The 18,592-nt window shown below is 39.3% G+C and overlaps 1 protein-coding gene across 5 annotated transcripts in view; it reads right to left on the bottom strand.

The window, feature by feature from the left end:
- The window catches only part of LOC132831040 (epsilon-sarcoglycan-like), an 86,511-nt gene that overhangs the window by 27,209 nt on the left and 40,710 nt on the right, over positions 1–18,592 (bottom strand). For all 5 annotated transcript variants that reach the window (XM_060849088.1, XM_060849087.1, XM_060849091.1 and 2 more), the window contains exons 6-7: positions 14,311–14,509; positions 1,669–1,822 (exon numbers count right to left, since the gene is read on the bottom strand). In XM_060849088.1, the coding sequence (XP_060705071.1) occupies positions 1,669–1,822; positions 14,311–14,509 (353 nt within the window). The remainder of the gene's footprint in view (positions 1–1,668; positions 1,823–14,310; positions 14,510–18,592) is intronic.

Below are 18,592 nucleotides of genomic sequence, written 5' to 3'. Positions count from 1 at the left end.
AATTTCTCTCGTCATCCAGTGTTCCCTACTAATGCTTTTGAAAGCCTCTCACTTGCCAGATGTTCCTTCCCTGTGGACAGCCTCTCCTACTCAGTTAAAAAAGAAATTCCACATTGATTCATTTACCAAAAAAAAACTGACTTTACTTCTGTACATGATTCTGCAAGCTGTCAGCTTTTTGAATTTCCTACATTTATCAGGAATGAGGGCTTATGCTCGAAACGTCGAATTCTCTATTCCTGAGATGCTGCCTGGCCTGCTGTGCTTTGACCAGCAACACATTTTCAGCTGTCACTCATCTATGCTTTTACTCTAACATTCTTGAATACAGTCTCATTTGATAGAGGGGTCTAAAATTCTGGAGATATAGGACATTGTAGAGCAACGGTTTAATGAATATGCTGGTGAGCCTCTGAGGTCAGCTGTAATGAGACTTTGACCTCAATAGTCATTTGAGAGTATTCTCCTTGGAGGTTAGAACTTGTACAACCCAGAGCAGGCTCGTCTGTAACGTCGTCATGTACAGACAGTTAATACATACTGTTTAAAATTAGTCCAGAAGTCTAGCCTGAGTTTGAATGAAGAACCCATCTGAAACAATTCAGCGGTGTAGATCAAAGAGGCTTTGATATGAAACTAAATGTCATTGATTTACAATGGCAACAGAGGAAGTATTGCTTTAAAGGCAATATGGTATAATCTGCCCTTGGCCACTTATTACAGCTGAACGGCAAGAAAGGGGCATTTATGGCAGGAACCAAAATGATGATTTTCCTGTTGTACAATTAATCTGAATGTTTTCAATCCTATCATTATAAAATAATATTCATTCTTCAATTTACTGTGGGGAACAATGTGGGACTTCCGTGAGTTATTTAACGAGACCACAAAATATCATGGATTTATAAACTTGGTACTAAATAAAAGCTCTTGAGAGGAAAATCTCCAATTCCAATTTTCCTGTAGAAAGGATAGTGAAGATAACAGCGCTTACGGTCATGGGAAAACCACATAGCAAATTCCAGTGAGTGCATACACAGTTAGACATTTAAATTACTTTCTAACTTGCATCATTCCTCAGTAAACAGCATAAAAACAGCACCTCACCAATTAGTTCCCTATTTATAAATAAAGTTCCCTATTATAGATACAGGTTAAGTTCAGCCCTCAGCCTTAGCAAACTGAATACCCTTTTAAGAGAGTGACATATCTTAACTTTTGAGAATTAACCTCTCTGGCACAGAAAATTAATATTTGTATGCATGGGGTTATATTCCTTCAGTTTTGTTTACATTTACAATTCCAATTGTGACATTTCAAACTGTTTGGTTCAGGAAATCCACAGTTGCTTGGACTGTTTACATAAGCCCCCGATGCCCTTTCCAGGCTATTGTGTTATTTCCATGTCCTGCCAGCAGCACTCTGGAATGTCCATAGGCAAGTACAAGTTCAATCATTTGCTCACAGCAAACTCTGGGCCTTCTAGATATGCTGAAATATTTATTTTTGTTTTCCTTTCGGTGGTTTTCTGAATTAAAAGTAGATCCTTTGATTTAAAATGCTTTTTAATTTTTACTTAAAAGGAAGAAAGTTTTATTTCAATGCTGCAATGAATTTTGGAAGATGTTTTGTGATGTATTTTCAATTTGACCAATCAGACCTACTTACCAGTAAAATATTACACCAGTCAATAATAAAATGAGGACTAAATGCATCTTCACAGCTGATGGGTTCCTGTTGATCATCACACTGTTCATCAGGACTTGCTTCTTCTTCCAGGCAAGAGGGAAAGGGAATCCTGGAGCCAACCTTTACATACACACTATAAAAAAAGGTTGTCATGTTATTCTCAATTTTCAGTACGGTATATTTTTTTTAAACGGCATGATGCCAATGAGATTGTGAAATTATAAATCTGCTGGAAATATTTCTTAGCAAAACATTAAATTCAATGTTGGATTTTTCGGCTTTTCAACAAATAACATTTTTAAAGATATTAATACATTTTGATTATTGTGGGCATTTTTGTTATTATAGGGAAGGATCCATATATTCTCCTTGCAGTGAGTTCTGTAGCAACAAAAGAGTCCAGCAAATTCAGAGACTGTATTTGGATATAGCTAGAAATGTTTGTATTAAATCATCTGCATGAAACTTATGCATCTCTGGGACTCTTTGGACAGCTGTGGAGTGGTCTGAGGTGTAGTTGGCACAGTGCTCATGCCAGTTTGGTGGCCATACATTTGCAAAGTTAACAATGTATCCCTGTGAGACATCAGATAGCCATAAGCTTCTATCACTATCTCGTTAATTCTAATGAATGGAGTGACACTTACCTACTTTGTCATGATTTGGAGGTGCCGGTGTTGGACTGGGGTGTACAAAGTTAAAAATCACACAACACCAGGTTATAGTCCACCAGGTTTATTTGGAAGAACTAACTTTCGGAGCTCTGCTCCTTCATCAGGTGGTTATGGAGGACACAAGTGTAAGACACAAAATTTATTGCAAGTGTTTACAGTGTGATGTAACTAAAACTTTGCATTGAAAAATACCTTGATTATTTGTTAAGTCTCTCATCTGTTAGAAATTAATAAGCAATCAAGGTACTTTTCAGTGTATAATTTCAGTTATATCACACTGTAAGCATTTGTTGTAAATTCTGTGTATTACGATCATGTACTCCATAACCACCTGATGAAGGAGCAAAGCTCCAAAAGTTAGTTCTTCCAAATAAGCCTGTTGGACATTAACCTGGTGTTGTGTGATTTTTAACTACCTATTTTGTAGTTTGCAGCCTTTTTTGTCCTGGAAATCTACTTCAGCAACAGTGTGAAAAGTTGAAATGGAGGCTGAGTAATGTAAAAAATGAAGCAGTCATTTGAATAAAGTTTTCCATGAGCTCTTGTCCATATTCCTCTACCACGATCCCACGATTCAACACCCTTCCATCAGTTACTTTTTGAACCCAATATTCTGACTCAGATACTCTCATGCCAGCAACATTAAACTATGTCAATGAGAACATGGTATTAAGTATTCCCACAGCATGTGAAATGGAAAATCATTGAGGATCTTCTATGGAGGTTGTCAAAAGCTTTGGATCTGGGGAACTTTGAAGTCAACTAAAATGATACCTACAAATTCTGCGGTCAGTCACTAAGGTTGTGCAATAAGTGATAAGTATGATTAAAGTCTACAACTTCCATTTATAAGAACATTTGAGGTATTTTCTTCAGTGCAGGTATTAATGGAAACTATTGCTGTTTCAATACTGTAACAAGTAACAAAGGGCACTTGGTCCACTTCCACAATGTTGCCTCTGGGGAATATTGGAGGGGGAGAGTCATTGTATTTGGGAATTGACATGGTGAGTCAGGTCCAAGAGAGATTGAGGTTAACTTTGAGAGAGGCTGGATCTGACAGTCCATTTGAAATTGGGATTTTGTTTGGGTATGTGTTATCAGATTTTTTTGGAGGATTGCAGTAGAGTTGGAGAATATTGTATCCATGGGGGAGTTAAGGGCTGTTTGTGAGGTGGGTCGAGTTCAATTTCCATGGGGGAGATAAAAGTTAAAGCAGGTTTTAATTCCTTTCACTTTTCTTGGTTAACTATTCACGTGAGTGAGTCAGAACCACCTAAAGTCTCTGACTCCAAGTCAGAGTAGGGGCTTATTTCAGAGGATTCCAGAATTTCCCATTTAACTTTTAACTTCCTTGTAGTGCCTGTAGAATTGGCTATGTCATTACTTCTGCATGGCCCTAATGTGAAACTCTTATGTATGCTGCTTCAAAGACTATCTTTCAATAGAAAATTCTAGGCCATGGTCTTACTTGTTGATTGAACCAGTTCATCATTATTGCTTGTTTTTATTTAATCAAAGTTTGTACAGTAAAGATATTTTAAGTATTTCAATTTAATCCAAAAGTCCAACCACTAACTTTCTTGTCTACGGCACTTCGACATATTATGTCCTTTCAATGACTATCAATCCACCTCCCTAGAAATGTTTCAATTCAAGCACAAAGCAACAGGTTGAGATGTTGCAAAATTCATAACCTGGAGCAAAAGTGTTTCTTTCGTGAGAAGGTACATAATGTATTATTGTTACTTTAAAAGTTGTTTCCAAGGTGGACAGAACAGTGTATGGCTTAAAGTTTAATTTGCATTTCTATAATTTGTGTATTAAGAAGGGAAGGTAATATCAAGAAAGAAAGGGCATAGTTTCAATTTCACCTTTAGCTTGCTGAGTAGCACTGGGTTGTCTGGAAACACGTTTTTACGCACTTGAATGTCACCTTTTAACAAGATGAATAGAGCAGCAGTTTAGAAAACAGGGGTAGAAGAGAGAAAGTAATGCCTAGCAGCAAGGTGTCATGTGACACAGGGAGTCAAAGACAGAAACAGATTATTTCAGAAACACAGAACCATCCAAAAGGTTAATGCAGATTTCCTTCAGAGGAAAAGGCAGATCATTCTAAGGTAAAACATTTGTAATATTAGCAAATACACTTAGTTGTCTCCAGTAAAGACCAGACAGAACAAAATAAGTCTTGAGTGGCTTTCATTCAGGAAGATAACGTCTCCAGAAACAGAAAGCAGTGGAAAAGGAGTTTAAGGACATCATAATGAGAAGTAAGTGAGCTGTGTTAGCAGATTATTTAAGGATTTTAGGAACACAAATTTACTAAAAAGAATTGAATTACAGCCATACTGACTGACAAGGAATTTGAAAATAGAAACAAAGTGACTCTTTACTCAGGTTTGAGTATCAGCGAGGTCGTTGTTGAGGGAAAAAGGATTGAGTCTGTATATCAGATATTAGTCATAATCTAATGTCAGCTGTTGTATCTTGCAGAGTAATGTCTTCCCCTTTTGTAAATAATAAACTTCGGTATTCGTTCATTGAAACTACATTGACGACATAACCTCCAGCAAAAGTGTTACTTTTGTGAGAAGGAATATAATGTATTATTTTAATGTATTAACAAACTGCAAAAATAAAACTTAACATCTCTCAAGTCAGGTTTCACTTTGAGATTTGACTTGTCCAGTATTACCATCAGCTGAGATCACAACACTTTAAAACCATGCCGGTATTTGAATGGCCATTCTGGTGGTCTCATGTCATGACAAGATTAGAGTGGTGCTGGAAAAGCACAGCAGGTCAGGCAGCATCTGAGGCCAACCCTGTGATAATGAATGGTTTCATGTTGCTCTTCCATCACTGTGATGCAAAAGCTGGTGAATGAATCGGTTTTCATGTAAAATACAATGGTCACCTGACAAATATTTGTTTTCATTGTTGATATTGCAACATGGCTCGTGCCTCCCTGAAATTAGTGAGTGCCATGAAGGCATAATGTGGTGTAGTGACTAAGCTGAGAGGAGCACTGTCATTTTAGTCCCACTATTCCAAGGGTCACTGCATAACATAAAGCTTTTCTTTTACCCAAGTCCCAATATGGCCAACTGGCTGCTTTCTCCATAGTAGACTTAGAATAAAAAAGATACATCAATCAGATTTCTTACATAAACACAGGAGTCATTGGGTTATGATAAAATGAAACCCAATCAATGAAGCTGCAGAATTGGTCAACATATACTATTTATATGCGTTTACCTCTCTAACTAACCCAGAACATACACACAAACATATGTATCACACATACTCATACTCTTGTTTCAGGTAAAGGAATAAAGGAATAAAAGAAATGACTTTCTTGTGCAGAGACTGACTTTTTTGTGAAAAGGACTATCTGGCCAATAGTTGTAATACTTTAAGAATAAAAAAGGTCGGGCATAGGATGCTCTAAGACCTGTCAATCTGTGTTCCAGTAGGCGTGGCTATCATCAATCATGCATCCTTTATCTCTGGGGTCTTGGCCAAAAGTGCAATTTTCTGAAGAAATTCAACATTGACCAATTCTTTCAGTCGCACTTTCAAAAGAACAATCAGAAACAGAAGAACAAATTGAGCAGGGGATTTCTCCAAATGAAGATCCAAGCCAAACTCCAAGACTGCAAACTCTGACCAAGCAGAGTAGCCATAAACACAGTGGTAAAACAATCAGGTCCTTTCATCAAAGTGTGTTTATGAAACCAAAACTAGCAATTGTCTGGAATTGTATATTTCTAAGCTGTACCTGATTTTTAAAAGTTCAATCATAGGATGTAGGCACCACTGCCTAGGCCGGTATTCATTTCCCCTTCTTAATTTTCCAGAGGATATTCAAGGGTCAACCACATTGTTGCGGGTCTGGAGTCACATGTAGGCCAGACCAGGAAAGGAAAGCAGTTTTCTTTCCGAAAGGGCATTTGTGAACCAGATGGGTTTTTCCAACTATTGACAATGGTCATCGTTAGACTCTAAATTCAATAAAGAAAGGAATGAAAATTCCAACAGGTTCCGTGGCAGGAATTGAATCTGGGCCCAGAACGTTTCCTGAGACTATGGATTAACAGTCTGGTCAATAATATGGGAGTGGCATAGTGGCTCAGTGGTTAGCATTGTTGCCTCACAGTGCCAAGGACCCATGTTTGATCCCAGCCTAGGGTGACTGTTTGTGTGGAGTTTGCACATTCTCCCCGTGTCTTCGTGGGTTTCTTCCAGGTGCTCCGGTCACCTCCCAGAGTCCAAAGATGTGCAAGTTAGATGAGTTGGCCATGCTAATTTGCCCATTAGTGTTCAGGGATACGTGGGTCTGGTGCATTAGTCAGGGGAAATGTAGGGGGATGGGTCTGGGTGCTTTACTCATCGGAGAGTCGGTGTGGACTTGTTGGGTCAAATGGCCTGTTTCCACACTGTGGGGGTTCTATGAATACAACTAGGCCACTGCCTCCCCCATTAAAAAAAAATCCAACTTGTCTTCACATTGACTCTAAGCATAATAATTGAGACATCTCCACAATCCTTCAACTTTAAGTGCCCAAAAAATATTAGATATGAATTGTCTTCATACAGCTGCCTCTACCCTTCATAGCTGGCACAGAGTTATCTGGCAGGAGAACATGGCTGTAATTTCTTTTCATGCAGCAGAGTCGATTATTACCTCTTTAGTGCAGCAGTCAATTTTAATTTACATCTCCTCATAAATATCCTCATTGGATTCAGGTTGGCTGCACAATCTTAATGTCACACAAAAGTATGCTGATAAGGAATACTATACCTTTTGAGAAAGCCACATTGCGGTAGCAGAGCAGAGACTGAGGTGTCAAAATCTTTCACTGTTGCAATCAGCCAGAAGCAAGGAAAAGGCTGACTAAACAGAATGTCAAAAATTTCTTTCACCAAGTTTTTTCCTGCTGTGAAACCACTTAAGCTTTCAACAGTCTTCAGGCTCAAAATGTTCTAATTTCAGCTTGTCTCAGTTGAGCCTGGCAACATCAGCGTCTTTTTAAATTCTAACTTAGCCTTTGTGCACTGCAAGCATAAAACTAACAGTTTTGGAGTTTGGAGTTTACGACCATACACTTCAATCAGCCACCAGCAGACATGTTATGGGAGTGCCAAATTAAAAATTTGAACGTTTCCTTTTCAGATCAGACGATAAAAATCAGTTTCAATTCGTTGGCTCGTTAATCAGATCCCTCCGATTTTAAGATTCTACAACGCCAAAACTGACATGGAATCCCAGAACCAGAAATTTACAGTAGTACGGGTGTGCCTTTGAGAGCATTTTAAGCACTTTTAAAAAAAATTCACTCAATAAATCCAAGGCCAACATTTATTGACCCTTTCTAAATACCCAAAGCGTATTTAAGAGTAAACCACATTGTTGTGGGCAATTACGGTTAATAGGTCAGGAATTCAGTTCATTCTGTTGCTCGAGTGATCTTTTCATTGGGCAGCCTTATTGGATTGGTATTTCAAAAAAAATAAAATTCGACACTAATAAGGTGTAATACATTTACAGTACCTTTACATGTATGCCACCTACTGGTAGTAAAAGTGACTTTTTCTTCAAAGGAAAAACATTTGCAGTGTTCTCTCAGTTATATGGATAACCATAGAAATTTCTTACTGACGGCAGTAAGTTGTCCAGTACTGGTCATGAAATTTTGTGGCAATTAGCTACCATTTGTAAACTTGTAGTAATTAAATACCACTCATTAAGACCTCACTGTAAATGCATTTACAATAGACGAGGTCACGGTGGATCAGTGGTTAGCATTGCTGCCTTGCAGTGCCAGGGACCCAGGTTTGTTCCCATCCTCTGAGCGATTGTCTGTGTGGACTTTGCACATTCTCCCCATGTCTGTGTGGACTTCCTCTAGGTGCTCTGGTTTCCTCCCACAGTCCAAAGATATGTGGGCAAGGTGGGTTAGCCATGGGAAATGCAGGGTTACAGAGTCTGGGTGGGATGCTCTTTGGAGGGTCGGTGTGGGCGGAATGGTCAGCTTCCACTCTGTAGGGATAATATAATACTATCTTAAAAAAGCAAGTTGTTTGGAATGAAATGACCATATGTTTGAGTCCTGTTGGAGGCAGCACTGAGGTCAGGAGAATTAAAACAGATTAGAATTTCTGGCTGCAACTTCCAACCTGCAGTGCCTTCCCACTCGATGGGTCCTCGAGTGTGACTCATGCACACAGCTCTTCTGAAGCCAGTGTTACCATTATGAGGACCACAGAAAGTTTGAATTTCCGTCATCCTACTAATTTTGCATGCTTGTGTGAATTTTGGAATCACTAAAATATACATGTGCGGTTTACGAGGTCATGACACTGGGAAAAACCTACTAAGAAGTCATGAACATTGTAACAGGTAAGTATTTTACCATCTTCACAATTGTACTGTAATGTAGATACATTTTTAATGCAGTTATTAATTATAGTGCTCTGATCTGCAAATCTAAATTAACTGTTACATTGACTAGCATTGTATAATTGCTGACAATCACTATTAACTTTACCCATTGGAAAAGTGCAAAAGTGCATTCAAATATGTAAAGAAAAACATATCAAGAAAATGTTGGAGGCACTGGATTCTGAAAAGGCCATAGACCCCTACTACATTCTGACACTAGCATTGAATACTTGTGCTCCAGAACTTGCCATGCTCCTAGCCTAGTTCTTCCAGTACAGCTACAACACTTGCATCTACATGAGAATGTGAAAAAGTTCCTAAGTATGTTCCACACGAAAAAAAGCAGGACAAATCCAATCACAATTATCAGCCTATCAGTCTACTCTCAATCATCAATAAAGTGATGGAAGATGTCATCGACAGTGCTGTTCAGCAATAACCTACTCACTGACACCCAGTTTGGGTTCTGACAGGGCAACTCAGATCCTGTCTTCATTATAGCCTTGGTTCAAACACAGACAAAAAAATGACATGAGAGTGACAGTCCTTGACATCAAGGTCACATTTGACTGAGTTTGGCATCAAGGAGTCCAAGCAAAACTGGAATCAATAGGAATCAAGGAGAAAACTCTCTGCTGGCTGGAGATACAGAGGTTGCTTGTGGTAGTTCGAGGTCAGTCATCTCGGCACCAGGATGTCTTGACAAGAATTTCCTCAGGATGGTATCCGTGGGCCATACAAAGTCAGCTCCTTCATCAATGACCTTCCCTCTATCATATGGTCAGAAGTGGGGATGCTTGCTGATGATTGTACAATGTTCAGCACCATTTGTGACTCCTCAGATACTGAAGCAGTCCATGTTCAAATGCAACAAGTTTTGGAAAATGTCCAGGCTTGGACTTAAAAATGGCAAGCAACATTTGTGCCACACAAATGCCAAGCAATGATTATTTCCTTTAAGATACAATCTAACTACTGCACTTTACATTCAATGGCGATGTCATCACTGAATCCCCCACTATCAAGGTTCTGAGGGCTTACCATTGGACATGCCACATAAACACAGTGGCTGCAAGAACAGGTCAGAGGCTGGGAATACCGCAACACGTAGCTCACCTCTTCATTCTCCAAAGTCTATCCATCACCTACAAGGTTCAAGTTAGGAATATCATAGCAATGGCAAGCAAAACTTTTCTATTTCTTTTCCCGGGATCATCTATCACTTGATCTGTGAAATATTTGTTGTTGCACATGTGCATGCGTTAGTTGAACAGTTGTTATTCTGTAAATGTTTCATTAGATGCCCAGACCATAATCTAATATCCATGAATTTGCCTTTAAAACCTTGGACAGTAAAAACTTTTTCTGTATTCACTAATTTGTGGAATGTCAGCAGGATTTATTACCCATTCTAAGTTGCCCTTGGGAAGCTCCCCACTTACCTGGATGGGTGCAGCTCCAACAACACTGAAGAAGCTTGACACTGTCCATTTGAATGGCAGCATACCCACAAACATTCATTCTCTCCATCACTGACATTCAGTAGCAGCAGTGTGCACTAACTACAAGATGCACTGCAGAAATTCACCAACAATCCTTAAATAGCACCTTTCAAACCCACAAGCACTTCCAACCAAAAGCATGAGGGCAGCAGATATATGGGAACCCCACCACCTGTAAGTTCCTCTACAAGTTACTCACCATTCTGACTTGGAAATATATTACAGTTGCTTCACTCTCACTGTGTTAAAACCCTGGAATTCCCTCCCAAAAGTCACTGTGGGTCTACCTACAGCAGACGCAGTGCAGCGATTCAAGAAGGCAGCTCACCACTATCTTCCCAGGGGCAACTAGGAATGGGCAATAAATGTTGCCCACGTGCCACAAATGAGTGAATATAGAAAATATTTTAACTGCCCAAGGCGTTTAAGGCAAATTCATGGATAGCAAATTATGGACCGAGCATCTAATGAAACATTTATGGGAATACCAACCATTCAACTAACACACAGACACACATATACCACAACAAATATTTCACATATCAAGTGATTGATGATGTCAAGAAAAGAAATAGAAAATTTTTGCTTGCTCTTGCCAATGCAGAGCTTTGCAAAATTAACACATCTGGTCTTTCCACAGTCAATCAAAAAGGTACATAAAAGATCTGGAAAGCTCTTGAACCTCAGGATTAAATGGCTCCAACTCACGTTGTACCAAGAGCAATGCTAAGATCTATTGACCAATCTGGTGGAAGGGTGCCTCAGCAAATGGCACGGTTGTGCCTTTTCCAAAGAGGAGATTGTCAGTGATGCCCAATGAGTTGGAAGTTCTGTTTACCCACTTGTGTAATTATTGAATTATCAACTGGTGCCTATGTACAACCATATATATCTATTGGGGATAAGTTTTTATCTTTGGAAAAATGGGGTGTAATGATCAATGCTCCATCTCAGTTTTTTTTTGGTGCATGCGCCTGTAAGGTCTGTTCACATTAGCAATGTCAAAAACCAGAACCTAATGCATTGGCATGTCAAGTGCTGTGTACGGAACCACGGTGGAACTTTAGTGTGGCTGTGCAGCCTTACAGCATACAGGACATACTGGTTGTGATATACCCTACTCTCAGTTTGTCTACATTATGATGATGCTGCTCCTTTAACAAGGTTATTCTGTCCTTGTTTTTTTTTTCGAGAGGGGTCGTAAATGCAGAGGTTCTGATGTGTCTAGTTTGGATGGGTTTTAGGGCCAATTTGATTATAGCTAACAGAATCTGCCTCAGACAAAAAGGTTTTCAAGTTTTTTTTAAAAACCTGCACAATGCAAGGGGAGTGGCCCATCCTCCCTGCTCAGCTTTTCTCTGGTTTGTTTTGGTTTTAGCATTGGCTATTTTGCAGCCGCTGATGAAATCTTAGCTGGGAACCAGAAAAACTGCTGGAGTCACAGAAACAGCTCCATGCTGATTCTCTCTCACTCTCTCCCTCTCTCTCTCTCTCTCTCTGACATCTCTCCTGTAAGAACCTGTGTTTGATTTTACCATTTTTTTTCCAAGAGGTGCTTATGGAGATGTTGCACGTGTTTGGAACAGCATGATTAAGTTGTGATAGAGTCAATTGGGTTTTTAGATGAGTTATGTTATTCTACACTCTTTTGTGCACGTATAAATACATTTTGTTTTGTTTAAAACCAAGTGGTTGGGCCAGCTGCATTACTCCTGGTATGTGCACTTTTCATCTGCTTACAACAATGAGAAAAGTTAGGGTCTATACTACCTTTTTGAAGCATTTTGAGAAGGTCCGGCCTGTTCAAAACAAAATACATTTAGAAGACACAGTGTGTCAGTGTACTTTGAGGAGATAGGCTCCATAATGCCAACACTGTATCATAGCATGTGACCCAAGGCTATAATGATCCTTGAGTCTACCTTATTTCAGATCACAAGAAGCTTGGTACACAGCACAGAGCCTTGGTTTTCTGTTCTACCTATTAGCTTAATGTTCATCCAGGGACTTTAGTGTTTCAGAATGTCTGATATCATAAATAACTGTAATAAGTATCTGTTGGATTCTTCAAAGCCAGGCTGTCCATGCTTGGTTTCTTAAGTTACAAAGATGAACATGACCTTTGCTGCATCAAGTAAAACACTCTTCTGGAGACAAAATCACATCAGAAATGTAATACAATGTGGAATCTTCTCCGCTGCAATCTCTATTGTGGAAGTGCAGATAAAATTGTTCACTAATAGCCTTCAGTTGAGTATGCATTGGTCTTGCTCAATGCAATGCACAATTGTAATTCTGAATGAATTTGCATGATGTTTGAAGAACATAACATAATGGACAGAATTTTTGTTTCCTCTCTGCAGCAACTTCATTTAGGCTGTGGTTGCCATAGCAAGTTCTGTTCTCTGGCAGATTCTATTCTCCACTTGTGAACGCTTTCTAATTACAACAAATTAAGGCTGGTCTCAATGCAATACTAAAATACTCAGAGCTCTTAATGATAAAGGAGAATAAAGTGATATGCTTGCAGTCAGTTATTTCTTGGATTAGTATCTAAAATAATATATGGCTACATGAATTGTCAGTTTTGTTTGATACAATTTGTCATTCTTTGATGGATCAAGTCTGTACATGGAGTTCATATTTGCTGAGGATAGTATTTGTTTAATGTAGAACTTAAGTAATAATACACAGCAGCCCTTCAGTATAATGCTCTCTATATGTCAGTCTTTAAGAATAAGATGTAATCAAAAATTAGCTAGTTGTAAATATGGTAATGAAATAGTTGATATGGACAAAAGCTGAGGAGCTATGTGAATATAAGCTAGAAAGAATGTGGAAGGTTTGCATGATAGATCTCTATAAGGGTAGTACATTCCACTGTTAATTGATTTGAGTGATTTTTCCTGATTCTTACTAAGTTAGTTTCTACTCCATCTTAGAACAAATTAGACAAAAGAAACTAACAAAGTTGCAGAGTCAGTACAATGGCTTTTTTAGAATTGAAATGTAATTAAAATGGAGGCAGTGCTTGTACTAATACGTATTGTTTGCATGGCTATGAATAGCCTTGGAGAAAGTGAGGACTGCAGATGTTGGAGATCAGAGCTGAAAAATGTGTTGCTGGAAAAACGCAGCAGGTCAGGCAGCATCAAAGGAGCAGGAGAATCGACGTTTTGGGCATAAGCCCTTCTTCAGCCTTGGCTTTCATGAGCACGACTGCTAGTTTAAGGGAAATGATTAATAAGATGTTGCGTTGTATTATGTCTCTACATGGTGTTTTTTAAAAACTCGCAGCTGCCTTTCCATTGGCAGTGGATGGAAGATATATCTTACATGGTACCATTCTTAGCATGAAGTTTTAAAAATGGGTTTTAAAATTGGAGTGGTGCACTTAATGCTCCATTCTTGTTTTAATCACACAAACTGCCACGTGACCAAGTCTTCCTTTTTGAAGGACAACACAAGCACATATCTGAATCAAGAAGGACCCTCATTGAACTCTTAGAATGAATCGGGATGGGGGTCACTGTTTGAAAGCTTAAGATACAAATGGACAAAGCAGCATGAAAAGGTTCCACTGGCAACTGTTCACAAAATGGTCCAGGTCATATTTCATCACTTTTCTGGTGGGGCCTGTAGGAGCAGGATTAACTTTCCTAGTGCAAACTTAAACATTTCAATCACAACATCCACCTGAATGCCCAGGTATCGACTGACACTTGATTCAGCAAATGAGGTGACTAGTTCTCTGCACAGCCATAACTGGCAAGCTCCAGCAGAACTCACGATAGCACAGCGATAGAAATGAACATGCAACTTTTAAAAAATCTGTTTCTTTTTTAAGTTGCTTTTGAAATGGACACATTTTGACAATATTGGCTGGAAGGCTTGCTCCTATTAATTATTTGATACCTTTTCATCCATGAGAAAATATGAACAAACATTGCATTAACTTCAGCCATTAAAGTTTTGAAATGTATATAAATTATCTCACCCTTCTTTCCTCCCTTCAATAGGCAATGGAACTCGGCCTCCTCTGTCTAATGCAGAAGTGATGTTGATTATGGTCAAATGATTCGATTCCCAAATGCTCTGCACTCTGTCCTTGAATTGTTTTTGTACCTCAAATGGTAACACCTCCTCCACATTTCTGTTTTTCACAAAGAATTCAACTTGGTATGGAAATTGCAACCCTGTACAAGAAAAAACTTCAATTTAACATGACTACTGAATGTGAACAAAGTTCCCCTGTGTGCTTTCCAAAGAGCAATAGGTTCTGCCTGCATTAACTGTTGTATTACATCTGACAGAAACAATGTCAAACCGATCCTTTCCCAAAGGTCTCTCTTCAGTACAAGTGTTGGGAAAAAATTGTATTCTCATGATGCTTAAGAAATAGTATAGGAGTGTGAATGAAGGGATCAGTTACCATGGTAAACATGTGCAGTCTTTCACTGATGACTCTAATCCAGAAGACCGAGAAATTGGTTTGTTCAAGAAAGGTCATAAGACTTCAAGGTCCACTTGATATTGGATCTCACATCCCGTATACATTCAGAAATAGGGTGTGGTCTACTGAGCATTCCCAGAGAGTTCATTCATAATGTCAATTGTATTTCAGGCCACTGACCACGATGCATAGAGTCATAGAGTCATAGAGATGTATAGTATGGAAACAGACACATCGGTCCAACTCGTCCATGCCGACCAGATATCCCAACCCAATCTAGTCCAACCTGCCAGCACCCGGCCCATATCCCTCCAAACCCCTTCCTATTCATATACCCATCCAAATGTCTTTTAAATGTTGCAATTGTACCAGCCTGCACCACTTCCTCTGGCAGCTCATTCAATACGCATACCATCCTCTGCATTAAAAAGTTGCCCCTTAGGTCCTTTTTATATCTTTCCCCTCTCACCTTAAACCTATGCCCTCTAGTTCTGGACTCCCCGACCCCAGGGAAAAGACTGTCTATTTCCCCTATCCATGTGCCTCAATTTTGTAAACCTCTATAAGGTCACCCCTCAGCCTCCAAAGCTCCAGAGAAAACAGCCCCAGCCTGTTTAGCCACTCTCTATAGCTCAAATCCTCCAACCCTAATAACATCCTTGTAAATATTTTCTGAACCCTTTCAAGTTTCACAACATCCTTCTGATTGGAAGGAGATGAGAATTGCTCGCAATATTCTAACAATGGCCTAACCAAAGTCCTCTACAGTCGCAACATGACCTCCCAACTCTTGTACTCAATACTCTGACCAATAAAAGAAAGCAAACCAAATGCTTTCTTCACTGTCCTATCTATCTGCGACTCCACACTCAAGGAGCTGGTGTAGGAACAACAACAGGGTGAGTCGAGGGTTTGTGAGAAACAGGGAGGGAGTTGGATAATTATGGAGAGCAGTGGTGGGAAGAAATAGCAAGTGTGGAAGGGTGCTGAATGGTGACCAACAGCAACTTAGGGTTTTAATTTGAAGTTCTTTCCAGCTTTGTCTTCCATAAGTAATCTCAAAACAAAACACCGCTGTCTAGGGCTGGCCTGGAATGGGTATGTACATGCCAAAAATATAATCCTAACATGTGGAACCATGATGCCACCTCATATCTATATCATTGGACAATACATTCCTGGCACAAAGCGCACATGTGTACCACAGAATGCATGAGTCTCTGCCCTAGCCCATTGGCATGGACTCCAAGCCATTGGTCAAAGCACAGCAGGCCCCCTAAAATTTTGGCTCGTGTTATTGGGTTTCACCAACCCCTATATTGGAACACTGACATTCATTTTACAGCTGCAAAACAGGAACCTAGGGTTTTAATTTGAAATTATTTCCAGCTTCGTCTTCCATAAGTAATCTCAAAATAAAACACAGCTGTCCGATGCATCTTTACATTTCTAGTCTATTACTTACAAATCAGATAATGAAGATCAATAGATTTTGTATTTAAAATTGCATTATATGTTACACATCATATAAGGCTCACAAATGAAAACCAACATTGGGTTTGTTTGTATTCTATCCTGTTGTATCATATGCTCGGAGATCAGACCTTCCCAGGAACAGGCTATTATAGATCTGGTAATATCTAATGAGGTAGGATTAATAAGAGATCTCGTAGTTAAGGATCATCTCGGGGTTTTCAATCACAACAAAGTAGAATTTCAAATTCAGTTTGTGGTAAAGCAACTTGAGTCTTAAACCAAAGACCTCGACTCAAACAAAGGCAATGACAGAAATGTGAGGAAAAGGTTGACTCAGTGGAAGATTCAGTGATTAGATTTTTTTTAGATTAGATTCTCTACAGCGTGGAAACAGGCCCTTCAGCCCAACAAGTCCACACCAACCCTCCGAAGAGCAACCCACCCAGACCCATTCTCCTACATTCACCCCTGACTAATGCACCTAACACTACAGTCAATTTAGCATGGCCAATTCACCTAACCTGCACATCTTTGGATTGTGGGAGGAAACCGGAGTACCCGGAGGAAACCCACGCAGACACGGAGAGAATGTGCAAACTCCACACAGACACTTGCCCAAGGAAGGAATTGAACCCAGGTCTCTGGCGCTGTGAGGCAGCAGTGCTAGCCACTGAGCCACTGTGCTGCCCCTAGCCAACAGGTATTTAAGCAGATATTTCATAAAGCTCAGGAAAAATGTATTCCCGTCAAAAAGGACTTGATGAGAAGGATGAAACACCCATGAGTAAATGGTGCTTAAAAAGAGTATCCTTTCAGCTTACAAAGTGGGAAAATTAGTGGTAGGCCAGAGGATTGGGAATTTTTTTAGGAAGCAGCATAAACTCACTAAAATGCTGATGATAAGGGAGAAAGGCCACTCTAAAAGCAAATGGCCAAGTAATATAAATAGAAACAGCAAGAACTTCTATGGGTATGTAAAGAGAAAGAGAACGGCTAAAGTCACCCTTGGAGGATGAGATTGGGGAATAGGGAACTAACAGATAATTGAACCAACATTTTGTATCAGTCATCACAATGGAGGACACAAAAAATAGAGTAAAGTTAGGGTCTCCGGGTAACCTCTGCATTTTGCCATTGTGATGATACTGTGGCTTTAAGAGGTGTATTTTGTTTTCATTGTTTTTTAAGAAGAAAAGTTGAGAGAGAGATGCTGAGCCAGTAGAGTAAACAGCTTGTGATACCTTGGGGTCATTTTTTGAAGTTGGAACAATTGAGGCAGCCTGAATGGGTGGGGTCAACCTCCCACAGAACCAAGATTTTTAGTTTTAGTCTTCAGTAGCAGTTGCTGGGGTCTTGAAACTAGATGTGGAAGCTCCTTTTGCTCTCTTTGTGACAGCTAAATGCTGGGGGGGGGGGGGGTTCTGCTGCTAGAATTGCCTATGAGACAATCTGTGTTGCCTTTTCAAAGGGTGAGTCGATAGGGTGTTACTATATTGGAACAGTTAATTAGTGGTAGTTAATATATATTTATATATTATTTTGTTAAGCATTTCAATGGACTTACAGTTAAGCCAATTCTTTTCTTTTTCTTTTTAAGTTGTCTGTATTTTAACTGTAAAAATAAAGTGTGGTTTGCTTATCATTGAGCAGTTTGACCAATCAAATTACACTTGGGGCACAACATCTTACACTTACCTTTAAAATAAGATAATGGTAGGGCTTAGACTATTTGCTTAATATACTTTGAGAAGGTTTGGTTTGGTCCATAACACAGTGTTATATTGGCATGGCCATAATGTACTTTCGTCACTATTGCTAAATCTGACTGTTTCCAGAGTGTACTGCCATTTCCTGTTTTTACTGCAGATGGTAATTAGTTGTCCACTATCATGATGTTATCAATGACACTATATTTTCTTCAAATATAATCTATCATTCTATGTTGAGTGATGGGACTATCTTGATAGGAAAACATAATGTCAAACTTGCTGGCATGCAAGCAAAGTGAGGTGTATTGCTGGTTGATATTTACTTGTTCATGAAAATAATAAAAGTCAAAAAGCATGGCACAGGAAAAGCATAGCAGGTCAAGCAGCATCCGAGAAGCAGAAGAGTTGAAATTTCAGGCATAAGCCCTTCGATTCTCCTGCTCCTCAGATGCTGCCTGACCTGCTGTGCTTTTCCAGTGCCACACTTTTTGATGCTGATCTCCAGCATTTGCAGTCCTCACTTTCTCCATGAAAAAATAGGCTGTTTATCTTTTCAAAATGCAATTCTCCTTTGCTCATCATACTAGACAATGTCTAAAAGTCAAAATAAAATGGACCTCTAAATAAATTAACACTGTAAA

Source organism: Hemiscyllium ocellatum, chromosome 32, assembly GCF_020745735.1.
Source record: "Hemiscyllium ocellatum isolate sHemOce1 chromosome 32, sHemOce1.pat.X.cur, whole genome shotgun sequence".
NCBI lineage: Eukaryota > Metazoa > Chordata > Chondrichthyes > Orectolobiformes > Hemiscylliidae > Hemiscyllium > Hemiscyllium ocellatum.
This window is presented reverse-complemented; position numbering and strand designations above follow the sequence as displayed.